Here is a 27,946-nt window from a genome sequence, read left to right on the forward strand (position 1 = left end):
TGGAGCTTCACAGTAAAATATGAAAGAACTGCAGCAAATGAGGAACTGATTTAAAATGTAAAAAACAACCAAAGTAACATCAAATGTCTCCACACAGCTCGTCTGCTGATCACAGTCTCACACACAGACTCCATGTTTCTACTGAAAGACAGAAAGAAGTTCATGTAGAACATTTGCTGAATGAACAAGAAGGTCCAAATAATGCAGAATGAGTCAGAGACAGAGTTTCACAGAGTTTATAAAGTGTCTCCAACTCAACAACTCACTAAACTGACACATTTGTTAAGGGAGTCTGGGGACTTTCTCCACGGGGACAAAGAAGTAGCCTATATTGTTACTGTTTAGTGTCTTTGTAACATGTGACATGTTTAGATCAATAACATGTTTCTTCTTTCATAAATGGAGTGTAAATGGTGAAATCAGTGTAAACAGTGTGTTCAAACAGCTGATCAATGTTGGCAGGTAAGACTTTAGCACTTTAGACACAGAAGCAGACAGGCTGGTACAGACATGCTGCCACAAACTGACACTTTTTACAAGGAGACAAACAACTTCAGCTGAAAGATTTAATGCTGAATTTACAACAAGGACACAATGAGTTACAATCTGTCACACACACAGTTTCATAATGTTTATAAAGCTTTACGCTACACAACAACTCCTTAAATTAGCTGATTTGTTAAGGGAGTCTGGTGAAATTGTGGTTAATCGTTGGCTTTATGTATCAAATGTAATGCTGAATTTACAAGGAGGAGACAATAATTCAGAATCTGTCACAGACACAGTTTCACTACGTTATAAAGTTTGTTTTAACTCAACAATTCTTAAAATCACCACATTTGTTAATGGAGTCTGGTGATGTTGTGGTGAAACAGTGTTTGTGAGAGCAAACATGTCAGTTTCATCACAGTGAGAGAACTCTGCCTGTTGATGTTTCTTTTTCTTCTTCTTCTTCTTCTTCTTCTTCTCTGAATGTGTTCTGATCGGTGTCACATCACTCAGGACGGATGTTGAGAGCAGGTCTGATCAGCCTCTCAGTTTAGTTTAGTTTAAGATGATTATTTAATAATAAAAACATAAATATGAATATTTACATTTCTGGTTATAGATCCTCCTAAATCCTGCTCACTGGACCTTTAAGATCAGAATGAAAAGCAGCTGAAAGAAAAGAAGGTTGACTGACTGTAAAACACACTTTTTATTATCCCAACATGATATTAATATATTATAAAAACCTGAAACTTGTGTCTCCAGAGAAGTTAATGATCATTAAAAGCTAATTTCAAGATATAATTTTGTCATTTGAAAACTGTCTTTGCACTGAGACACATGTAAGAAATGTAAAGTGTCATTAAAGCAATAAAACTGGTCCTCTGCTGGCTGCAGTGAGTCCACAGCATGAGGAGCAGCAGAGTCTCCCCCTAGTGTTCAACATCAGTCAGTGTGATGACAACTGTCAAATACAACACATTCATATATGAAGAGATTTCATCTGTTTAACTTTCTGATACACAGATGGAAAAATCATCTACACACCAGACCTGGTTTGGATTTTCCTCAATTTAAGCAGCAGTACAAACAGGATGATACCTGCAGGTTTTCTCTCCTCCGTCAGACTGCCAGCATGTTTGATTGTGTGCAGAAATGTGTTTTTGAATCAAAGCATTTTAAAACACGTCTCTGCTGCTGCTGCTGCTGCTGCTGCTGCTCGGGGGACAGGAAGAGGAGTCTCATGTTCATGTTGGACCAGGGTTGGTTTCCCTCAGGCCCAGTAACAGCTGGGGGCTCGTCCGGGATCTGAAGGTCCATGAGGAGGTTCAGTTTGTCTCTGTGTTAGTGGCCTGCAGTTAAATGTGGTGTCGTCTCTGTTGTTAACTTGTTGTTGCTGCATGTTAGTTGTATTTCTGACTGAGCACACTGACCAGATCGCTGCCGGGAAACTTCAACAATTTACCACTTTATTATTTTTGCTGGTGATCCTGAGTGGACCCACGCTTCAGTGTTTTACAGCCGACTAGATTCCTGGTTTTCGGTGAAGCAGCTAAAGTTTGTTTCCTTGGTTTTCTGCTTTAAACAGCAGCGTGGTTTTGTGTCGGTCGTGTTGTGATGTGTGGCTGTCATTAATACTTGTGTGCAGTAACTTCTGCTTGGAACTGGACTCCACTTTTGTTGGGTCACTCGTGGTTGTTTTGGAACTCGGTGGTTCTTGGTTTCTATTCGCTGACTCCGTTTCTAAATGAACGTTTGCTGCCGCTGCTCTCTGTTAGCAGAGCGGAGAGACGCTGTGAGACGAATCCACAGAGAAATCAGGTCCAGTAACACGAAACAACTTCAACAATCCTTCACAGGCAACCAAAGAGCTGTGAGGGTCTGATTGTTCATGTCTCCTTACAGAAAGTGATTCACACGTGTCAATGACTACCAATAGTTACGTAGAGGAAGTCTGCATCACTGTCCTGTAGAAACTTCTGTTTGAATGACTTGATTGAACTCTGTCCTGTATCATCTGCAAATAAAAGCATAAAACAGTCTCCATCTGATGCTGATGTCTCTGTACGAGGCGACATGAGAAGCAAACGACCGTCAGACGCATCAGATACGTCGAATTATTGAGACCATGAAGACAAAGTTTACTGTGTTTCACCTCCGTCATCTCTCGTCACCAGAATCAGCAGAAACAGAAGTTCCTTTGTTGCATGAAAGAGACAAAACTTCAATCTAAACTTCACGTTAAAGCTGCTGTCACACATGGAAGTCTTCTTTCTTTACCTTTTCCTTCACTAGTGCTGCACTTTGTAGCTTTACTCACCAAACACTCTCATTTATTACTTATTCTAATTAGAAAATCACACCTTTAAGCATCAGCAGCTTCAGTTCTGATAAATTCAATATATTTAGTCGACGGTCTGTGATTTGTTTTGCTTTTTACAAACTTTAATCCTCCATCTGCTCAGTGATGCATTAAAACTTACAAACTCATTCTTAGAAATGATGATAATAAATAAAGCTGCAACATTCACTATCTGTTGAGCAGGAGGTTAAAGAAGAAGAGTTGAGTGATGTTCAGCTTCATCACTGATGAATGTGACAAACGTTGTACTGCAGCGCCCTCTGCAGGTGGAAGCAGTCACCGCCTCAGATATCTGATTTCCACCTTTATTATATTTCTACATCTGTCTTCTGTTTCAGCCAGTGTTGGAGAAAGTACTCTGAGATGTGTGTATTGTAGTTTAGCAGATGTAATATGATTTGGATGGGTGTATTTTCTTTGTTAGTGGATGTAAATGGGGGTGTGTGTATACAGGTTACAGATGATGTGGTGTAAATATAGGAATAAAACTGGTGTGTTAAACATGTTGGTAGGCAGTGGATCCCGGTGGATGGAATCTTCCAGGGTCATCAGCTGTGACTCCCTATAAACAGGCTCCATTTTAACAACCTGGTGTGGTTGTACTGAGGACTCTGTGCTGTTTGCTGAGATGGACGAATAAAGAACCACCTCAAACCTCCTGTTGGATCATTCTGTGCTGAACCATCCAGCTGTAACTGTGGTTCATTCTCACAGTGACTGTTGCTGTGAACACACTTTAAATACACAGCAGGCTGCACAACTGAATACACAACACACACACACACACACACACACACAAACACGTTTTACTCTCCACCACATCTGCTGAAGAGCTGAATCTTATTTTGCAGACTCACAATCAGATGATGAGTCATAAAATATGATTTTTTCCAGCATCATGGATTAAAATGTCAAACAGTGGAGTGGTTTAACTTGACAGCAGCTCGACTCAGCGTTTACTGAAGTTAAGACCTGATAATACAGATCTGAGTACAGTGGTAATATTACTCTGTTACTCTGGCAGCTGCAGTTTGCTGCTCGCTGTCAGGCTGCTGTTGACACACTGAGACTTGATAGACTAACTCAAGTTGTTGTGGTGTTACAAAGACGACTGCAGCAGCAACATGTCTGTGAAGAAGCTGTTCCAGGACAAAGCTCACGTTGAAGAGCTGAACGTTACCAAATACTTGTTCAGCTGATCTACAACCAGAAACATTGTTCAAGGGAGGTAAACTCAGCTGACCAGGGGAAGATTGTCTGACAGCAATCTGAACTTAGTTTGCTGTGTTTGGTTTATCTGTGTTAGTTTGAGCTGTTCAAGCAGAGGGAGGTCATCATGGAGACACCTGAACAGAACAAAGTACACATGTGATTTACAGGAAATGACAAGAGGAGGAGCAACACTGACCAGGTGGTTCAGGTACAGCAGGTGAGAACAGGACAGGGACAATAAAACTATAAAACTGAACGTGTTCAGTCAGAGTTCATTTTGAGTCGACAGCAGCAGGACGAGGAAAAGAAGTCAGAGACAGGGTGAGTTTTATTTCTACATAAATATTGTTCTGTGGTCAGAGTCTCTGATCTGGATCAGAACTTCTGACTGTATATGGTGTATATGTGATCCTCTCTTCTCAGTCTGGGTTGAGACTCTTAAACAGACTTGTTTGATTCTCATGTTCTGAGTTCACTGTCAGTGTTACTGGTTACCTCTCAGACTGACTGAAGTCCAGAAGACCACAGTGGTTTTGTTTTACTGGATTTAATTTGATATTCAATATTTTGTCCACCACTTCAGGTTCAGCTGACAAAATGATTTGGTAATTTCACAGTAAATCATTATCAGCAGGTTCAACCTCAGTTAAACATGAACTGCACAAATGTCTGTTTTATAGACTTGGATCAAACTGCACAGGCAGTCAAGATATTGTGTTGTTCCAGTGTAGATACAATAAATGTTGGTCAAAAGTATCATGTTGCTGTTAAATATTAACAGAATGTGTTCATATTTCACAGTAAAGACTGTGAGCCTCTAACATCTGAGGTCCAATCATATTGCAAAGTTTTTTTTCATGCCCATTTAAAGCAAAGGATTCAAAAAATAATCAATCATTGTATTTGATAAACACCAATTTAAATGAGATATCACAACATGTATTTTAGAAGCTTCTTAAAACATGTGATTTATTGCAGGACTATTCAGTGAGGTTACATTCTTTTGAGCAAAGAATAACAGAGAGAAGCTCATAAAGTGATCACACCACAAACCTGAGCAGGTGATCCAGGTACATGAAACATGGAGGAAGCAACCAACAAGTTAGAGAGAAAGTGTGCAGGCAGTTAGTTGAGTCTCTGTTTTGAGTGGACAGAGCAGGACATCATACTGAGGGACGTCCCTTTAATTACACATAAACATGGCCCATCTTTGTAAATGTCACTTTTGTTGAGCATCACATTGGGTGATGAGTCTGCAGCTTCACCAGCTCCATTTTACACCTTCCTCCTCCTCTTCATCTTGTTTCACCTGTTTGTCTTCCTCGTCTTCATGTTGTTCTCCTTCCATGTGCTACATATTTACCTCAGTGCTTTCTGAAGTGCAGAAGATGAGTGATTGTGTGGAGGAAGAGGAGGATGGAGCAGAGTCTGCAGTCTCCAGCTGTCTGTCTCTGAAGAGTGACTGGTCCAAAGATTTAACTCCAGACTTCAGTAAGGAACCAGAACCCTCAGACACACAGTAAGAAGACTGCCATGTGTTTAATCACAGAACTGTCAGTATCAGAAATGTATGCATTTAGAACTGTGTATTGACAATTTAACAGTGACACCAGTGGCGTGCACAGTTAGACACTAGGTGGTGCTAAAGCACCTGCCCTTTGCCCTCTGGACCAAGCAAGTGCCCTATAGAAATTTCTTCTTCATCTATAAGTGCACGTCGATTAAAAGCGTGTGATAATAATGCCCCAATTAATATTCCCTCCACCCCAACCCCACCCGCACACACCTCTGTGAACGTGAACGCGCAGAGCGGACACAAACGGAGGCACGTTGTAGCAGCAGACAGTGCGCAGACACACACCTCCTCCCCTGCACACCTGCCAGGTAACACATACATGAATCTAGTCGAGTGTGTTGTTTGCCCCCTCAGCCTCAGTTGCTATAACTTGCATGTATGTGTGTCTGTTGTGAAGCAGCCTGTCTCAACGCCACACAGCTGGGCATAAATTAGCCGACTGCTCACCTGCTTAACAAGCTAGACGCTACCCAACATCAGTAATAGATATGACGTGATGATGACCACCGGTAGAGTTTGTCATTGGTGTCCTACAGCATGTGAATCTATCAGTATACTTACTTAGGATGAATATTTAGTAGGCTATTGTGTAGGTTTACATTAGGCTACATAATTAACACTTGCAGTAATTTATTTGCTAAATGACAAACAGGCAATTCCCAATTGCCTGCAGAAAAAGAAGCCCTGTGCCTTGTTGAAATATAACCAAACAGTCTTATTCATATTGTCAGTCTTTCTAATGCCTAGAAAGGAGAGGATAAGAAAGGAAACAGAGAGGGAGCTACACCAGGCAGCCCAGGGGAGCAGCTCTCTGCTCTCCTGGGTAAAAGCATCCACCAACAGCAAGGAGGAAGAGGAAGATGAAGAGGAAAGGTCAGAGTCAAGAGTCATGTTCACTGTTTAGGACATTTTAAAGCTCAGATTTGAAAGTTGAACTGCTCCTCTAGTTTTACTGAAATATCTTAAAAGCTGTCCACATTTTATTTTAACTACACAAAGTGGTTTGGCTGTACTAAATTAGGCATTAAGCTATTTTAGCTAATTATATTATTTTGTACCAACAAGTTATTTATATGTTACAAGACTTGCATTTTGTATTTACATTAATAGGCTATATTCAACCTTAAAAAATAGGCTATTACTAAAACTATAATCATGCTATTCTAGGCAGCTACAGCAGGGAAGCAGTAGGCTTATTTTTTAAATCTCACACTGCTATAATAAGGCAGCCGTCAGTTCTACATGCCGCATAAAGTGCCCTTATTTTTCCACTGAGCACCTGCCCCCCAAAATGTCTGTGCACGCCACTGAGTGACTCACATGAAATAAATACAAACATGTTGGTGTTTCCAGAAGTCAGTACCACAGACGGAAAGAAGAGTCTTCAGTCTCCAGCTGTCCGTCTATGAAGAGTGACCGGTCCAAAGGTCTTCCTCCAGTCTTCAGTACTGAACCAGAACCCTCAGACACACAGTAAGAGAACTGATACTAACTTCAGTTTGTACAATTAAATCATTACCATTATATGACTGTAGCTGCACAAAATACAGGAGTAAATATTTTTTCTGGAAATTACGTTTTAAAGCTTTGTGATTTGTATTATACGTAGTGACGAGACAATTATGTGTCAACATCAGATATTCTTTTTGAACACACTGCAGTGTTGCATCATGGGATATAGCCTAAATATTGTTGACTAGTGAGATACTTCAAGTTCATTCATTGTTTGTCTGTCAGAGAAATTTAGTCTTCAAAGTCTTTAGTTTGCTCAGTTAAACCTTCAGGAGTTTGATGGCTTATTCAACGTGTTTTGCTGCGATGGAAGAATTACTGATGAATGAAAACCAACAAAAGTCATCCCAGTGTTTTTACTGCAGATGGATCAAATGATCTGTTCAAAACACAAGAATTACAACTTTCACTGAATGTCAGGATGAGGAGCACAAAGTATTTTACAGATAGATAAATGACACAAATGAGGGATTTATGTTCTGCTTTAATGACAAGTGAGGATTTCTTCTTTATCTTTGCAAAGTAAAAGGCTCCATTGATGAGGGCTGGAAGTATCTCATGGAAACTGTCCCAGAATCTTCACTCTGAGATTGTTTTTATCTTCATCAAACCTTTTTTATCAAACACAGTTGTTGAAGAAAGAGGAGGGTATATTGTACTAAGCAGGGCTCTACGCTTACATGTTTCCCAATGAGCACATGTGCTCCTAAAGTAAAATATCTGGGAGGACAAAAAATATTTATTTATCAATTTATTGAACACTTCACACTTAAATAGGCAGCACAAAGAAAATGATTTACAGTATTTGATTTCATTTTTTTCATTTCAGGCAGCACAAAACAATTTCTTAAATTTACAGTCATTTATTTTTTTTCATTTCATTTCGTATCCAGTACTAAACACAAAGGATGTCAGTTGTCCAAGTGCATATTAATATTCATGTAAAATAGAGGAAGCCCTGAAATACAATAAAAAGAGGTGTGTCTTATTTCTCCAGTTTACTAATTCAATCTGCTTCTGGTTTGGAGTCACTGGGTCACATGACATGGAAGATATTGTCCATCCATCCATTGTCAACCGCTTATCCAAAATCGGGTCGCGGGGGCAGCAGCTTCAGTAGCGAGCCCCAGACATCCCTTTCCCCGGCCACATCGGCTAACTCTGACTGGGGAATCCCCAGGCGCTCCCAGGCCAGAGAAGAGATATAATCCCTCCACCTGGTCCTGGGTCTACCCCTAGGTCTCCTCCCAGTTGGACGTGCCAGGAACACCTCCTTAGGAGGGGCCCTGGTGGCATCCTCATCAGATGCCCGAACCACCTCAACTGGCTCCTTTCCACGCAGAGGAGCAGCGGCTCTACTCCGAGTCCCTCCCGGATGGCTGAGCTTCTTACCCTATCTCTAAGGGAGACCCCAGCCACCCTGCGAAGAAAACCCATTTCGGCCACTTGTACCCGCGATCTCATTCTTTCGGTCATGACCCATCGCTCATGACCATAGGTGAGGGTAGGGACGAAGATTGACCGGTAGATCGAGAGCTTTGCCTTTCGGCTCAGCTCCCTTTTTGTCACAACCGTGCGGTGAAGCGCATGCAACACCGCACCCGCTGCTCCGACTCTCCTGTCAATCTCCCGCCCCATCATCCCCTCACTCGTGAACAAAACCCCGAGGTACTTGAACTCCTTCACTTGGGGCAAGGACACATTCCCCACCTGGAGTAGGCAATCCACCGGTTTCCTACTGAGAACCATGGCCTCAGATTTAGAGGTGCTGATCCTCATCCCTGCCGCTTCACACTGCGTTGTAGATCTACAGCCGATGATGCCATCAAGACCACATCATCTGCAAAAAGCAGTGATGCGATCTTAAGGTCACCGACCTGTAGCCCCTCCATACCACGACTGTGCCTCGAAATCCTGTCCATGTAAATCACAAACAGAATCGGGGACAAGGCACAGCCCTGGCGGAGGCCAACACCCACTTACTTCCGAGTATACGCACACAGCTCTCGCTTTAAGAATATAGGAATTGGATGGCCCTGAGAAGGGACCCCCTCACCCCATACTCCCGAAGCACCTCCCACAGAACATCCCGGGGGACCCGGTCATACGCCTTCTCCAGATCCACAAAATACATGTGGACTGGGAGATTGTACTCCCAGGCCCCCTCCAAGACCCCTGCCAGAGTAAAGAGCTGGTCCGTTGTTCCACGACCAGGACGGAATCCGCATTGTTCCTCTTCAATCTGAGGTTCGACAATCGGCCGGACCCTCCTTTCCAGCACCTTGGAGTAGACTTTCCCAGGCAGGCTGAGTAGTGTGATACCTCTGTAATTGGCACACACCCTCTGGTCCCCTTTCTTAAAGAGAGGGACCACCACACCTGTTTGCCACTCCTTCGGCACCGACCCTGACCCCCACGCAATGTTGAAGAGGCGTGTCAACCAAGACAGCCCCTCAACACACAGAGCCTTCAGCATTTCTGGTGGTATCTCATCGATCCCTGGGGCTTTGCCACTGTGGAGTTGTTTGACTACCACAGTGACTTCACCCAGGGAAATCGGTGATGATACCCCATCATCCTCCAGCTCTGTCTCCATTACAGAGGGTGGCTGAGTGGGATTCAGGAGGTCATCAAAGTACTCCTTCCACCGCCCTATGACCTCCTCAGTCGAAGTCAACAAGGTCCCATCCTTGCTGTACACAGCTTGGATGGTTCCCCGTTTCCCCCTCCTGAGGTGGCGGACAGTTTTCCAGAAGCGCTTTGGCGCCGCCCGAAAGTCCTTCTCCATGGCCTTGCCGAACTCCTCCCACACCCGCTGCTTTGCCTCTGCCACAGCTGTGGCTGCTGCCCTTCGGGCCCGTCGGTACCCCAAAACTGCCTCAGGAGTCCCCCGGGACAACATGTCCCTGAAGGCCTCCTTCTTCAGTCGGACGGCTTCCCTGACCACCGGTGTCCACCATGGTGTCCGAGGGTTGCCGCCCCTTGAGGCACCTAAGACCCTATGGCCACAGGACACAGCTGCAGCTTCAACAATGGAAGCTTTGAACATCGTCCATTCAGGTTCGATATCCCCAGCCTCCACAGGGATGCTAGAGAAGCTCATCGGAGGTGGGAGTTGAAGGCTTCTCGGACAGGAGCCTCCCCCAGACGTTCCCAGCTTACCCGCACTGCACGTTTGGGCTTACCAGGTCTGTCCAGGGATTTCCCCTGCCATCGAAACCAACTCACCACCAGATGGTGATCGGTTGACAGCTCAGTCCCTCTCTTTACCCGAGTGTCCAAAACACACCCGAGTGTCCAAGCCCCAGCCAGGACCTCCAAGTAGGCCGCATACTCCGAACTGCTGTTCGGTGCATACACAGAGACAACAGTCAGGGTTTTCCCCCCAGCCCTTAGGCGTAGGGAGGCGACCCTATCGTCCACCGGGGTAAACACCAACACGGTGGCGCTCAGCCAGGGACTTGTGAGTATCCCCACGCCCGCCCGGCGCCTCACACCTTTGGCAACTCCGGAGAAGAATAGCGTCCAGCCCCTTTCCAGGAGTTTGGATCCAGAGCCGATGCTGTGCGTGGAGGCAAGCCCCACCAGATCCAACCGGTAGCGCTCAACCTCCCACACCAGCTCCGGCTCCTTCCCCCCAAGAGAGGTGACATTCCACGTCCCCAGAGTCAGCCTCTGCCGCCCAGTTCTGGGCGGCCGAGGCCCGCCACCACCACCGCCACCCATGTGGCATCGCACCCGACCCCAGCGGTTTCTCCTGCGGATGGTGGGTCCACGGGATGGGGGAGGGAGAAGTGCCACGTTGCTCTTTCGGGCTGTGCCCAGCCGGGCCCCGTGGCAGACCCGGCCACCAGGCGCTCGCTCTTGGGCCCTCCGTCCGGGCCTGGCTCCAGACGTGGGCCCCGGGCTTCCTCCGAGCAGGGTCTCTCGCCTCACACCTCTATTTTCCATGGGGTATTTTGAACCATACTTAGTCTGGCCCCTCACCTGAGACCAATTTGCCTTGGAAGACCCTACCGGGAGCACATGGCTCCTGACAACCTAGCTCCCAGGTTCATTGGGACACGCAAACCTCTCCACCGCGATAAGGTGATGGTTCCCGGAGAGAATGGAAGATATTGAAAAAATGTTATTATTCTGTATTAATAAATTCAAGCTAAGTAATTTAATGATGGTCCCTAAATCAGTCTCAGTGATTCAGCACGGCTCTGGGAGGTGAGCTAACCGTCCTCCTGCTGCTCACACTGGGTGAACCTCAGTAAAGTCTCAGCTGGACCCGAGTGAAGATCCACCAAATATCCAACCTGAAACTAACTTCATCACAGTCCATTGGCCAGAGGATTGTAGTTTTTGAACAATCGCAGACAAAATAGGTTGTGACAGTAACTTGTGACCTTTGCTCGCACACTGTGCACCGAAATCATTTTCCCGGTTCACACATACATTTTTTTAGGGGTAAATACGAGTGAAATGCTCGAACTGTAGAGCCCTGCTAAGTGTGACCATGTACTTTGTCCAGCATGGTTGAAGTGTTTAATAGCTGCTAATGAGTTAATGTTTTATGGTCCTTTTTGTTTGTGTAAAAAAATTTCCCATTAAAATAAATGTGTCTACTATAATCAAATGATGCAAACTAAAGCCCGACCGATTTATCGGCGGGCAGATATTATCGGCCTATATTTGGCATTTTCTAAACTATCGGTATCGCCATTTATAATGGCCGATAAATGAATATTTTAAAAATTAAATAAAAACGGACGAAACACCCTCCAACCATGTTATGAGTGTTGTAGTCCACCAGAGGGCGCTCTACAACAGGTCGAGTCTATGCCACCTGATTGACGGACAGGACGGCCAGTCTGAGATCTTCTTGTTGGGTCACGGGTCACCATGCATGCGCAAACGCGCTAGCTACCGTCGCTACTCTGAAGAAGGGGAATGTTGAGGGGTACTTTGAACTGTTTATAAAAAGTACAACACTGACTTCCCTCTGAAAAGCAACTGAGAAGGAGAAACGCGAGGGAACTAAAATCACAGTTTATCGGACAGCATTCGTTTTTCACACAGTGGAATTCACAAGCAAAGGCCGCCATCAAAGCATCGTTATGGGTGAGTCACTCTATCATGCGAGGGGACGCTGGCGTGAATATCACCGCTTCTCAATCTGTGGCAAAACTGTTTTTTCTGTTGGAAAAGAAAACCAAATTGTGCCGACAAGCTCTGGGGCTGTGCTACCGACTTTCAAGGCTACACACCTGAACAATTGGCTCCGTGGACTCATTGGCTGTGGATCAGTGGGTAGAGGGTCGTCTAGTGATCGGAAGGTCACTGGTTCGAATCCCGGCTCCTCCCAGTTGCATGTTGAAGTGTCCTTGAGCAAGTTACTCAAATTGCACCTGATGAGCAGTTGGCGCTTTGAGCTGTCAGTAGACTGGAAAAGCGCTATAAACATGAAAGACCATTTACCATTTACCTTTCTCCGCCGATCAGTTGTTAGCCTAGCAACGCTAACTTTCAAACCGACGTACTCAGTACTCTGTGGGCTGTCCATCATTGGTCCGCTGGTCCTCCCTCCACCACAACCTCGGGGTTATTCACCGCTTGGCTCCTTTGTTGCTGTCCTCTGCTGCTGTGGTCTCTCCCGGCTCATGGCCATGTTGGATGGTCGCTGCTTCGCGTTGCTGGTGGGGTCTTCATGTGTTCAGTGCAGGACCTCTGCTGTCACTTCACCCCACGCTGTGCTCATGGAGCCTCCAGAAGTTAAATACGGACGGTGCTATTCCCTCCGTGCTGACTGACAGGCCATACATTTATTTCTTGTTTTGTTTGTCTCACTTTGTTAAGTGCTAAGATGATAAAAGAGGCCTCCGTTGAGGCAGCTGACTTCTTCTTTTGGGATTTTGAATACAAACTAGAATATTATCAATGAAAGCTCTTCAGCTATCAAGAAGTACAGTTACACAGAGCTGTGAAGTCATGGCCGAGGATTTGACACAGCAGCTTCGGAGAGACATTGCAGACTGCGAGTGTTTCTCACTGCAGTTAGACGAGTGTACAGACACCAGAGATACAGCCCAGATGTGTGCTCTTATTCGGATGGTGTTTACAGATATGACCGAAAAGATGGATTTTTTTTCTTCTTAAATATATATATCTGCTGATATATCAGAATGTTTTAAATCACCAAATATTTGCATCGGTCAGGCTCCAATGCTCCACTGTGACTCAGACAGAAACAAAGTGTTAGTGATTGGGAGTTCAGTCCAGATTCAGACCTTGGAGAAGAAATACTTATGTTTACAGTCTGTCTTCTCTTTTGTCAGACTGATCTATGATTTCTAATCTGAGTGATTTTCCTTTATCTCTTCAGAAAGACAGAGGGAAGTGTTTCTGTGGAGGAGCAGCCGTCCTGCTGTTCTTTGTGTCAGGACGTCCTGAAGGATCCAGTCTCTACCAGCTGTGGACACTGGTTCTGCAGACAGTGCATCACCTCATACTGGGACCAGTCTGCTTCATCAGAACACTCCTCCTGTCCCCAGTGTGGAGAAAGATCCAGAACAAGAGCTGGACTGCAGACAGTCAGTCAGACTAACACTGTACAAAGTAAGACTGAACATCTGTCTGCTGATGTCATCATGTCTGAAAACAGGAACTGTTCATTTATTAAAGGAACAACTGTTGTGTTCTCTACAGCATTTAATATTATCATGAATATCATTCATTCAAAAGCATTTGTATTTCATCAAGATTCTTGCTCTCAATTTAATCCCAGAATTTTTTCTTCTCTTTCAGCTGATAGAGTTCTGCAGGAGGCTTTAGATGAACATAAGATCAGTCTGAGGAGGAGATGTGAATATGTGACTGAAGGAAGTGATGAAACAAGAAGTGATGGAACAGGAAGTGGAACCCTCCTCAACAGGATCTACACTGAGCTCTACATCATAGAGGGACAGAGTGAAGAGGTTAATACCCAACATGAGGTGAGACAGCTAGAGATAGCTTCCAAGATGGAGACCCTCCATGACACTCCAATCAGGTGCTGCGACATCTTTAAAGCCTCACCTGACCAACAGAGACACATCAGAGTCGTTCTGACCAACGGCGTCGCTGGAGTTGGAAAAACCTTCTCGGTGCAGAAGTTCACTCTGGACTGGGCAGAGGGCTCCGAAAACCAAGATGTCAGTCTGCTGGTTCTGCTGTCGTTCAGAGAGCTGAACCTGATCAGTGATGAGCAGTACAGTCTTCTCAGGCTGCTCCATGTTTTCCATCCAACATTACAGAAGGTGACAGCAGAGAAGCTCGCTGTCTGTAAACTTCTCTTCATCTTTGACGGCCTGGATGAAAGCAGACTTTCACTGGATTTCAACAACCATGAGGTCGTGTCTGATGTCACACTGAAGTCATCAGTCAGCGTGCTGCTGACAAACCTCATCCAGGGGAAGCTGCTTCCCTCGGCTCTCGTCTGGATCACTTCCAGACCTGCAGCAGCCAATCAGATCCCTCCTTCATGTGTGGACAGGGTAACAGAAGTACGAGGCTTCACTGATGTCCAGAAGGAGGAGTACTTCAGGAGGAGGTTCAGTGATGAAGATCTGTCCAGCAGAATCATCTCACACATCAAGACCTCCAGGAGCCTCCACATCATGTGTCTGATCCCAGTCTTCTGCTGGATCACTGCTACAGTTCTGGACCACATGTTGACTACAGACCAGAGAGGAGAGCTGCCCAAGACCCTGACTGACATGTACTCACACTTCCTGCTGGTTCAGACAAAGAGGAAGAAGCAGAAGTACGATGAGGGACGTGAGACGAGTCCACAGGAGCTGATGGAGGCTGACAGGGAAGTTCTTCTGAAGCTGGGGAGGCTGGCGTTTGAACATCTGGAGACAGGAAACATCATGTTCTACCAAGAAGACCTGGAGCGCTGTGGTCTTAATGTCACAGAGGCCTCGGTGTACTCAGGAGTTTGTACAGAGATCTTCAGAAGAGAGAGTGTGATCTTCCAGAAAACAGTCTACTGCTTTGTTCATCTGAGCGTTCAGGAGTTTCTGGCTGCAGTCTACATGTTCCACTGTTACACCAACATGAACACAAAGGTCCTGGAGGCTTTTCTGGGAAAGACATATGTTGATTCAACACTTGATGTCTTGCTGACGGGAGCCATGGAGAAATCCCTTGAAAGTAAAAATGGCCACCTGGACCTGTTTGTTCGCTTCCTTCATGGCCTCTCTCTGGAGTCCAACCAGAGACTCTTAGCAGGTCTGCTGGGTCAGACAGACAACAGTCCAGAACTCATCCAGACAGCCATCAACAACCTGAAGAAGAAAAGGAAGAAAAATGTCTCTCCTGAGAGAAGCATCAACATCTTCCACTGTCTGATGGAGATGAACGAACACTCAGTTCATCAGGAGATCCAAGAGTTCCTGAAGTCAGAGAACAGATCAGAGAAGGAACTCTCTGAGATCCACTGCTCAGCTCTGGCCTACATGCTGCAGATGTCAGAGGAGGTTCTGGATGAGTTGGACACAGAGAAGTACAAAACATCCAAGGAGGGACAACAGAGACTGATTCCAGCTGTGAGGAACTGCAGGAAGGCTGGGTAAGTCCAGATGTGATTATCAAGACTGTAAAACAACATCAGTGTTAGAGTAGAGATCCTCCCTCAAGACACATGTACGATATAAAACCTCCACATTGGAAAAGTTTTCCTTAAATTATTATTTAACCTGTTTCTTTATCAAACAATTAAACGTGTTCATTTAGAAATGTCTATACAAATCATTGTTGTGTTTCTATCTATGAAACTAGTGAACACTAGTAACTTCTGTCATCTTCTCACTGTCTTTCTTTGGGTGATGGAGGCTTCAGAAATGTCTCCACAGTCGAGATTTTAATCCATATTTTGTGCACTGTTTCTTTTTTAATGCGTCTTTAACGGTTCAGTTCAGTGGAGGATTTTATCATCACCGAGCTCAGAGAAGAAGTGAAGCTGTTACACACCTGAACTCCACTTTACACAAACTGTCACTGATACAATTATAATTACAGCTCACTATCAGCAAGGACTTGATTCAATATGTGTCACGATACATCGTGATACGATGCATATTGTGACATATTGCACTTTAACACATAGTTACTGAAAATGTAAAAATTGATCTGAACTACAAGTTGCTGTGTACAGTCACACTAGCCTCATTCACACGGCCCTGTCAATGCAGGAATCATGCAGCGATTCTCTGCATCACCGTCTGTGTGACAGTTTCACTGCGACTCTGATCCGCCTCCAGAGGTAGAATCAGAACCACAGAGGTGAGCCGGGTTTGGATCAGGGCAACTTATATGAGGAAAGAAATGCTGCAGTTATACGTGGAAAAGCTTCTGTCATCCTGTCTGTCCTACTGACTCTGATCACATTTCTGCATGAAAATGAAGGTCAGGGATTATGTGACGCGATTCAGAGCAAAAAACATGAAACTAAAGTGCATCAAGTTGTTTTGTGTCACTGAACTGATGGAGATGTCTTCATGAATTGCACAAGTATTCTGACTGTGTCCCTAAACACACAGTAAACATCTTCAGAAAATAAAGTGCTTATATTAATTTCTTGTGTCACTGTATGAACAGTGTCCTGCGACTCCTACCGGAGGTTGTCGGCTTTCACAGCCCATTTAAAACGAGAATCATTATTTTCAGAATACAGATCGTTGGAGCTGGAAATCGATTAAGTATATTGCCATTAAATATTACAATATATTGTTGTATTGACATTTTAGCAACCCTAATTATAATTATCGTATTCATTTAGCTCTAATTACACGATTAATGCAAAATAAATCATTAACTGAAGTTACTGGTAGATGAAAAACAGAGTCACATCAAAGTTGTGTTAAACACATGCAAGCACATAACTGAGATAAAAACATACAAGTGCAGTTACAACTTAGTGATTTTACAGTTAATCAACATCATGTTAAAATAGAGTTAAACAAACAAATCACAGCATCTTGGTTATTAGAATATGACACTTTACATTACAGCTGTTTGATGGACACTTTTGTCTAAAGCCTCAGATTTGTGTTCATCATGTTGCTGGTTTGGGTTTGACATGTGGACAGGAGGTGCTCAGTTTTAAACCACAGACCTGCTGATCAGTGACTGACCAGCTCAGACTCAACAACTGACCAGCTGATCACAGCCACTCATGTTCATTTGCTTTGTGATTAAACATGCAGTGTCTGTTTTTATGATGAAGAATTTTAATAGTTTTAGTTTTTTTTCTGTCATCACAGATTTTATGATTGTGGACTCTCAGAGTTTCACTGTGAAGTCGTTGCCTCAGCTCTAAAGTCCAACCCCTCCCATCTGAGAGAGCTGGACCTGAGTGGAAACAACCTGCTGGATTCAGGAGTGAAACTGCTGTGTTCTGGACTGATGTGTCCAAACTGTAAACTGGAGACTCTGAAGTCAGTTCATGTCTTTTTCTCTTATACACTACTACCTACTTATACTACTTGATTTAAATCTCTCACAGAGGTTTTGAATTTCCTTCAGTTCTCTTGTTTTCTGTGTTTATCTGAGCACAAAACACACAGCTCTTTTTAATGTTTGTCAGTCTGAACATTTTGATTTAGAATTCAGTCTGAACTCAAACTGGGTGGTTAGTACAGAAACTGAACGATTTATCTGTTATTGTGCATACACTATTGACGGAGGCTGCCATGCAAGGCGCCAACTCATCAGGAGCAATTTGGGGTTCAGTATCTTGCTCAAGGACACTTCGACATGCAACTAGGGGGAGCAGGGATTTGAACTGGTGACCTTCCAATCACTTGACAACCCGCTCTACCCACTGAGCCACAGCCGCCCCAACCCCCCGGATGGCACCCCCGTAGGCAGGCCAGACAGAGCTCCCGGAGCGGAGGGCCCCCATGAGGAGAACACTGGAGCTGGAAACTAAGAAACAATAAATAAAATAAGTACTCAAAAAAATGAAAAACCTCATCATAAATGTATGTTCATATAAATTTCTAAGAGCAAAACACAACTTTTAAGCACTAAACCCGTAAAAGCAGCGTTAAAAATAAATGAATAATAAAACCTTTAAGAGAAAATTAAAGGACAAAGAAAAATGACAGGACAGTATAAATGAGTGGAACTAGATGAGTAAAAGGGGACTCAGTTAAAAGCTAAATTAAAAAGGCGAGTCTTGAGCCTGCGTTTAAAAGCATCAACAGACTCTGTGGCCCTGAGGCCCTCCGGCAGGCTGTTCCACAGACGAGGGCCGTAATGATAAAATGAGGCTTCACCAAAGGTTGTGGTTCTAACATTGGGAACAGATAAAAGACCAGCACTGGAGGACCTCAGGGTCCGCGAGGGCCGATGCGGTAAAAGCAGGTCAGACAGATAAGAAGGCCCAAGGCTGTTAAGACACTTAAAAACTAATAAAAGAACCTTAAAGTCGATCCTGAAGTGCACAGGGAGCCAATGCAGTGATTCTAAAACTGGTGTAATGTGAGCCCGCCTTCTGGTCTTTGTCAGCACCCGTGCAGCTGAGTTCTGGAGCAGTTGAAGCTCTGAAATGCTCTTTTTTGGGAGACCAGAGAGCAGGGCATTAGAGTAATCTAACCGGCTAGAGATAAAAGCATGCATTAGCACCTCTGTGCTGGCCAGAGAGAGAAACGGGCGAACTCTGGCTATATTCTTAAGATAGTAAAAACCAATCTTTGTAGTATTTCTGATGTGTGGAATAAAATCAAGCTCAGAGTCGAAAAGAACGCCCAGGTTTCTTATGCACTGTTAGTTTTGGTAAAAGTTTCTCTCTCTTGCCTTCAGGACCAATAATTAAAACCTCTGTTTTGTCCTGGTTGAGCTATAAGAAGTTCTCTGCCATCCATGACTTTATATCTAAAATACAGTTTAAAAGGGAATCAATAGGCCCCGTGTCATCAGGAGACATGGCGATGTAAAGCTGTGTATCATCAGCATGGCTGTGAAAATTGATGCCGTGCCTCCTGATGACATCCCCAAGGGGAAGCATATATAAATTAAAAAAGTATTGGACCTAAAATTGACCCTTGGGGAACATGCATCCATACTTACAAGAAAGTGACGATCTGTGAGGTAGGAATAAAACCAGTTAAGAACAGTACCAGAGAGGCCCACCAGGTGTCTGAGTCTATTTAACAAGACTAGTGCAGTGCCCGTAGGAAAAGTGTATTCCTATAAAGAAGTAGGAGGTTAAGTATCTTTTTCATGGATGGCCAAATGAGGCTGTGTTTGAAGGTGGGACTTCAAGGATATTTAGGTTTGTTATGAAATCCGATATTCCAGGGTATAATTGGCTGTTTTTGACTATTTTTGATTTTGCCTTTATATTTCACCTTAAAAGCTATTTACTTGGTGTCATTATTTTCAGCACAACCTCACATGTGTGACTGTACAGTTATTTTTTTATTTTGACAAACTGTATTAACACAATTGACCTAAAATCACAAAAAAACATAAAATCCGAGTAGAAAAAGTTTTTTTTTTACTGCGAAAACCACAAATATGTTTAACAAACCATTTGTTTTTTGTTTTTTGTTTTTACTTATAATGCAAATATAAATTGTTGTTTGCTAAATTTGTGCATACATTTAAAAAATGTACAAAGTTATATGTAACTATTTACATTTAAATGCAGGCAATGCTCAGGTCTGCCCGAGCTCCTTAAGAGCTGCACTGCCTGCTCCACATTCAGCTTCTACTCATTATTCTGACTCATTAAAAAAAAAACGACTCCACTACACACTAAACACACTACACCAAACAATACATAACACACTAACTACACACTGCAAACACGCTAAATGCCACAAATCTCTCAACTCTCAATATCGCTGTCTCTACACCGACCGTCGTAGCCTGTCAATCATCCGCCTGGGTCCCTCCCACAACTTCCTGTTCCTCAACAACCAAACTTGCTGCTTGGACACTTTCGTGACAAACCCGTTTTTACCGTTTCTTCCTGCACCAGACACAAAGTAAACGTGACGGCAATGTTCGCGAAAAAGCGTGGCAGACATTATTTACCCTAGGTCCGGTTGTCCGGTCGGAGGTGGGCCATGTAGCTAGCGGCTAGCTACACACGAACATCCACAGATTCAGATTCCACTTTGTTGTCCGCGCGTCTCCGGATCTCCTCAGACCCGAACAGACTCGGTCTGGACTCGTTTAATCTCATTAATCCACAGCAGTCAGTTTAGATGCACAGAACAGGACCGAACCGCCGGCAAAATCCCAGTCAAGCTCGCGCCGCTGCAGGTATAAATCCGTTTGTTTCTTCAGGTATATCGTGGGCTTGAGCTCTGCAGTGATTGGCTCTGGTGCGCACGTGGCCATGGTGTGCAGTGATTGGCTCTGGTGCACACGTGACTGTGGTGGCTCCAGTGGACAATGCTTGCAGAATTTGAAGCATTTATGAAATAATTTATTCGCGGTATCATTGCAGTCCAAGCAAATGCTTCGATGCACACCACTGAACCACACAGCAGCCATGTTGAAAGTTTCAGGTCAGTGTGATCCTGATCCGCAGAGATATTTGACTAACAGAAACACACACACACACACACACACACAGACAAAGATTCCTTGTATTTATAGAGAGATGTGGTGCTCTACTGTATCAAAAGCAGCGCTTAGATCCAGTAGCACCAGGACTGACAGTTTCTGAGACTCCATGTTACACCTGAGATCAATAACAATCTTCACGAGGGCTGTCTCGGTACTGTGGTTCATCCTGAAACCAGATTGACACTGTTCTAAAAAATTGTTGCTGTTTAAAAAATTATTTAATTGGATATAAACCAGCTTTTCTAAAATTTTACTTAAAAAGGGTAAGTTGGAGACAGGTCGGTAGTTGGCAAAATATCAGGATCCAAATTGCTCTATTCCAGAAGGGGCTTCACCACTGCTGTTTTAAAGGCAGTGGGGAAGACACCCGTCTGGAGAGAGCAATTCACAAGATTTAAAAGTTCAATCTCAAAGAATGCATGAAATTGTTTTAAGAGTGATGTGGGAATTGGGTCTAAAAGGCAGGTTGTTGGGTTAACTCGGGAGAAAACTCTACCGAGTGTTTCTGCATCAACCAGGACAAAACGCTCCATTGTCTCCTCAGATAAAAGCGATGGTTCAGGTCTGTTAAAAGCAACATTGTTTTGTTCTAAAAGAGTGGATCTAATGCCATCGATTCTACCTCTGAAGTGGTCTGCAAAGTCCTCACATAGATTGTATGTTGGAACTATGGAGGACTTCTTAAAATCATTATTAATTAAACGAGCGATTGTGGAGAAGAGGAATTTATGGTCGTTCTTTTTGTCTGAGATGAGTTGTGAAAAATGGGAAGTTCTTGCCTGTTTTACTGCTTTATTGTCGGTCTTGAGTTTGTCCCGGAATATGTCATAATGAACTGTTAACTTTGTGTGCCTGCATTTTCTCTCTGCACTCCTGCAATTTCTTTTCAGTTGTTTTATTTCAGTCTTTATCCAAGGTGGTGTAGGTTTGATTGATACCATTTTTGTGGAAAGTGGAGCCACTGAATCTAGGGCTGACCTGAGTTTACTGTTAAAATTATCAACAATAAAATCGCAGGGTGCAGGTAAAATGTCAGCAGTGCTATTGTGTAAAGTTTCAATAAAATGCGCAGCCACTTCAGGAGTAAGGTAGCGCTTCCTCACTGTTCTCGTCGGGCCTCCTGTTGGATAAAACTGGAGATATTAAAAAACAAACAATAATGGTCAGACACAGCCAGGTCAACAACAGAGGACACACCAGTGGACAGGCCATATGTTATGACCAGGTCCAGGGTGTGTATCATCTGTGTGTATGTTAAAATCACCAGTTATTAAAACTTTACTATAAGTTGAGTGTAAAATTGATAAAAGTTCGGAAAACTCACTGATAAAACAGGGATGGTGCTTGGGTGGTCTATAAATAGTCATACATAAAATCGGAGGACTGCTAAAAACAAAGGCATGGTATTCAAATGATGTATAGTTGTTAAAAGAAATGTCCTTTGTTATTAAAGAGTTTGAGATGATTGTTGCAGTCCCACCACTTCTCCTACCACTCCTCTTAGAAAATAAAAAACTAAAGTTTGGTGGGGAAGCCTCAGTGAGAACAGCTGGTGCATCAGTGCTGAGCCATGTTTCAGTTAAAAATAAACAGTCAAGTTTGTTCTCTAAAATCAGGTCATTGATGATAAAAAACTTGTTCGACAGGGAGCGAACATTAAAAAGTGCCATGTGGAGGGCTGCATGTGGGCTGGTTGACTCACTCACTTAAAGGGATAGTTCGGGTTTTTTGAAGTGGGGTCATATAAAGTACATATCTATAGTCGATCTGTTTCCTACCGTAATCACCTATCAGTGCAGCCTCAGTTTGGAGAAGTAGAGAGCCGCTCCAGCCCAGAGGCTCAGCTTTGTACTGCAGTGAACGGGTTCCAGGGAAAAAGCAAAATTAACCACCTAAAACAAGACTCACCTAAAAAAATGTTACATCAGTTCAAGTGTACGTTGTATAAGTAAAATTCACATCGCTTTACATCGCCGTCAGGCCGCGCTTTCTTTTGGCACTACATTTTCTCAACCGCAGAACCCCCGTATCACTACACATAACCGCTAATGCGGAAGGATACGGAGAGTTAAGTTTTGTTTTTAACGAAAGTAAACCTCTCGTCCAAGCTCAGTTTCTCTCACTCTCTTCTGGTCGACAGAGAAACATCAAGCGGCTGCTTCTCCTGAGTTTTCCTCTGCATATTTTAAGACAGAATGTTTGAATTTCAAGTCGTACTTTTTATTTTGTTGCTGCACCGGAGCCATGGCGATCATTAGTGTGATACTGACTGACAGAAAGCAGCACAACATGTGAAAAAGGTGAAGAAGAAAAACGTGCAGTGTCAGTGGTCACGTCCTCTTCCTTGATTTAAAAAGAAAGAAATAAATTAGACTAGACATTTATTTGGAACCGGCGGTTATTTACCAACATATACACCTGCATCCGGTGTTTAAAGGGACCCTGCGGTTAATTGAAACCCGGATATTATTTGGTCGTTTACGGGACGCGTGTGCATGTTCATCGCAGAACATGATTTGTCTTTCAAGCTCTCCCAACACCTGGTAAATGGATGTAAAAGATGCAATATTTGAAGATAAAACTGCTCTGACAAAACTGTCAATGGAGTAAAAACTCAACACAGGAAAGTGATTATAGCCAATGCCTCAGTTCTTATGCTGGAATTGAAAGATATCCTGCCATGTCTTCCAGTATGATATAAAAATATTGATCATTTTAAATACTTTTGATGATAAATGTTTAATAATTCTATTGATCCAGATCTGACTGAGATCAGCAGCTTGTTATTAATCTGTGTTGACATGAACAGCTGTATGAATGTTGTGCTGACATGTGGATGATGTCTGCAGAAGGCTGATGGTGATCCACAATAACACAATGACAAAGTCTCTCTACTCATTTTAGAGAAAAGCTCACTGATGAGGACACAGTAATGTTGAGCTACACATTTAAAACCTGAACACGTCTGACTGGATTATAAAGTGATTTTATCTCCATCATTTATTCTTTATTCAGATTGAGGAGCTGCAGTTTGTCAGAGATCAGCTGTGCTTCTCTGGCCTCAGCTCTGAAGTCCAACCCCTCCCATCTGAGAGAGCTGTGGCTGAGTTACAACAAGCTGCAGGATTCAGGAGTGAAGCTGCTGTGTGATTTTCTACAGAGTTCAAACTGTAGACTGGAGACTCTGAGGTCAGTTCCCTGACTCTGTTACTGTTGTAGTGTTGAATTAACATTTGAGTTTGCATTCATACATTACTTATATACATATACATATATACTTATATATACAAGTTATAAATCTCCTTTGGTTCATATTTTCATGTTTTTTTAATCTAGATTTAGTTTTCAGACGTGCACAGGATTATAGAGAGGCTCAATGTCAGAAAAGGGCAGTATATGTGTGCACACACTGCAATTCTAAAAAGCAATTAAACACTGGTTTATTATTAGGCTATTTATTAGAGGGCAAGTGCAAAGTAGAAATACAGGCTACACATCTAAACATGTGACAAAACCAAGAAATGTGACTGTTTGTAGGAACAGCATGTTTACAACAGCAAAGTCACAATACACTCTGGAAGAAGTTTATTGTGACTTTGCTGTTGAGTTTACATTCATACATTACTTACATCCATGAAGTTATACATCTCCTTTGGCTCATATTTTCATGTTTTTTTTTAATCTAAATTCAGTCTTCAGACTTCTGTTTCTTAAAATAACTGTAGAAAATGTTAAGTTAATTAATATTCATGATTTAATCTGTTAATAGAAGATCCTCTGAACTAACATTTGATTTACAAACATCAGATTATAAAGTGATTTTTATCTCCATCATTTATTCTCTATTCAGATTGAGTCGCTGCAGTTTGTCAGAGATCAGCTGTGCTTCTCTGGCCTCAGCTCTGAAGTCCAACCCCGCCCATCTGAGAGAGCTGTGGCTGGGTGGAAACAACCTGAAGGATTCAGATGTGAAGCTGCTGTGTGATCTGAAGGAGAGTCCAGACTGTAGACTGGAGACTCTGAGGTCAGTAGAGGGTTGGGGTCAGTTCATGCTGGTTTCAGCAGTATTGTACTAAACACAGTATCAAAGTAAAGATCCAGTATTTCCTGCTTTCCTCAGTGAAGCTGTGAGAGGAGAACAGTCAGCCAATCAGACGAGCCAGAAGCTTGTTGTGATGGTGTGTTTGAGTTGACGTGAGGACGACTGTTGTTGTTGTGTTCATGTCTACAGGAAATAAAGCTAATCACAGCTGACAGCATCACAGGATGTATAGAGACAGTGTCCTCATTCATCAAACTGTCGGAGCATCAAATCTGATCTCAAAGTGTTTGTTCTCTCATTTCAACACTGAAGAACTCATCAGTTCATCTTTGTCACAGCTCTCAGATCAGTCTGACTGAAGGCTCTTATTTCAGAGAACCATCATTACATTTAGTAACCATGTGGTCTGTAAACAGACCAGAACCTCTGCTGAAGTCCAGAAACCACAGCTGATGTTTTACTGTTCAATGTAGGACCTTTAACGTTATATTTATATCTGCCCATGTGTCATTTGATTTGTCCAAATATTTTATAACAGACTCCATATTTACATATTTGTCATGTAATGTTTCCAAAGTAGATGAAATCTTTAAATGTGAGTGAGACTCTGGTTTTTAACAGCAGTAAATCATCATTAAAGTGAGCTGTGAGTATCTGTGTTCCTGCAGTAATGATGCGTTCAGGGACTGTCAGCAGTTTATTTCCACTGTGTCCTTCAGTGAAACCTGCAGAGTAAACAGACTTGATGTCCAAAGTGTCTGCAGGTCTGTGAGCTTCACTCCAACACGTTAACATGAAGCTGAAAGGAAGCTGGCTACGCTACACAGCCGCTCCACTTGTGGTCTGAACAGGACTGAAGTCCTGCTGGTCTTTATATCCCTGACTGACAGCTGATAGAGGGAGTCTCTGGAAACACTCATTTATCACTTCTGCTGTCTCTCTGATTCTCTCATCAGATGGTGGCGATCTCTGTGAGAGTGATGAGAAAGGTGGAGGTGTTGAGAGGATCAGCTGTGTCCTGATGATCCAGAGAGGTTGAAGCAGCACCATCAGCTGGTGGGTGGAGAGGCTCTGACTGGGCCGTGTTACTGGGAGGTGGAGTGGAGAGGAGAGCTTCATCCAGCAGTGACTGACGGACCAATCACAACAAGTGGAGATGACTGTCAGTGCTGCAGTGTGAACTGCTCTGAGATCAGCTCCACTGTCACACACAATGTCCAGTTCAGCATCATCCCTGTGTTCCTCTGGATGTGACCGAGTATCATCAGTGTATCTGGACTGCTCTGCTGCTGCTCTGTCCTTCTACACAGTCTCTGCAGACACACTGACACTCCTCCACTCCTTCTGCTCCACACTCCTCCACCTGGACCTCCACCTGGACCTCCACCTGGACCTGGACCTGGACCTCCACCTGGACCTCCACCTGGACCTGGACCTGGACCTGGACATTTATTCTTTTATTCTCTCACATATTCTGAACACAAAGAGCCTCAACAACTGTTTGTCAAAAAAACTATAGATCAACATTTTTCATTGGATATTTATTTTTGCTCTCAGTTGCAGCTCCACCATGTGGAACGATGGTGAATTGCAGTTTATTTCCACATTATATTTAGAAGTTGATGTGAAAAAGCAGTTCTGGTTCTGACCAACAACAGCAGATTCTCTCAGACCTGAACAGAAAATTGTCTGGAAGAAGAAAAGAAGTTTGGATTTAATCAGAACTTCACTGAAGTCTCCAAACTGAAACACGGTTCTGACTCCAAACCCAAGTATGTTTGTTATCAGAGCAGGTTCTGTATCTGACAGCTTTAAAGTCTTCTTTGTCGAGTGGATCCGACCAGACTGTTGTGGCAGAAAGTGACCAAAAGAATCCAAAGAGTCTGGTCATCATTGTGAATCTGTCGCCTTAAACAAACTTTAACTTTCACATGGTCATTTGATCCGTTGTTAAAAAAAGACATATTGATCAGAGTTGCTTTTATTTGCTGTAATATCTGTAGATTTAGTTGTAAAGTCAGTTCAGTCTTAAACTTTGCTCACACACTGAACATCAGAACATTTTCACTTCCTTTAGACGTGAAGTAAGAAACATGTAATAAATGTTACCCTGAGTGTCATTATCAGTGATTAAGAAATATATGATGAATGTTTTATATTTAATCCCACTATTCAAATTTCATGTGATGTAAATCGCCTCCATCTATATTATCATAAATGTTCTGCGTGTTTAAACAACGTCCATTTGTTGAATCACTTCTCTGGATTCAGGTTTTATGAAGGACTCATGAAGATTAAAGTTTTGCTCATTTTCATCAGCTTCTGGATTCTTTTCTATCACAATATTTATTTTTAGGTAATAGAAACAATTAGAAAAGAAACAAACTGAAGAAAGTCTTTGTACTAAAATGAATCAATAAAAATAGTATCAGAAATGATTTCTCAGTCCAGACGTTGAGGCATCACTCTGCTCGGTGTTCTCTGTTTGCTGATCTGGAACTGGTTTAGAGAGACGATGTCGGCGTCTCATTTCATTTAGTTTTGTTTGTTTGTTTGTTTGTTTTTCATCCTTTATGTTGTGTTTTTTTATTTTTTCTAAAGACAAACAGATTCTTTAAAAGACAAATCACTGAAAATGATCTGGATTTGAAAGTGGAGAATAACCAGTGACGGAATGTAACTACAATTTACACCAGTACTGTACCTGAGCTCAGTTCTGAGGTTCTTTCCTTCAGTCAGTCCATTTTTCTGCTACTTCCTCTCTACTTCCTCTGTACGTCCTCTGTACTTCCTCTGTACTTCCTCACCAGTGACTGAACAGATTGAGATCATTCAGTGTTGAAAGGCTGTTAATTGTGATGTGTAACCAATCAGAGTGCTGTGGGGGGACGTGGAGTGAGACCAGACTGGTGACGACAGACAGAACGCTGCATCAGAGGTAAAGTATCTGTTTTAATTTCATTTATTTTATTGGCAGTTGGACACAAAACACTCAGGAAGCATTCATCAGAGAAATGCTGAATATCTGCCCTGATAATGGCTCTACACACAGTTCAGCTGCTGTCGTTCTGTCTGTCAGCCTTCATCTACAACACATTGATGTGTTCTGGAGCTCGGCAGCGTTGAAACCAGAACCTTT

The 27,946-nt window shown here is 43.1% G+C and overlaps 1 protein-coding gene across 1 annotated transcript in view; it reads left to right on the plus strand.

The window, feature by feature from the left end:
- The window catches only part of LOC115569835 (NACHT, LRR and PYD domains-containing protein 14-like), a gene marked incomplete at both ends in the record, with an annotated part of 71,765 nt that overhangs the window by 17,572 nt on the left and 26,247 nt on the right, over window positions 1-27,946 (plus strand). The window contains one exon of the mRNA XM_030398000.1: window positions 23,781-23,954. Within this exon, the coding sequence (XP_030253860.1) occupies window positions 23,781-23,954 (174 nt within the window). The remainder of the gene's footprint in view (window positions 1-23,780; window positions 23,955-27,946) is intronic.

Source organism: Sparus aurata, chromosome 19, assembly GCF_900880675.1.
Source record: "Sparus aurata chromosome 19, fSpaAur1.1, whole genome shotgun sequence".
NCBI classification, from domain to species: domain Eukaryota; kingdom Metazoa; phylum Chordata; class Actinopteri; order Spariformes; family Sparidae; genus Sparus; species Sparus aurata.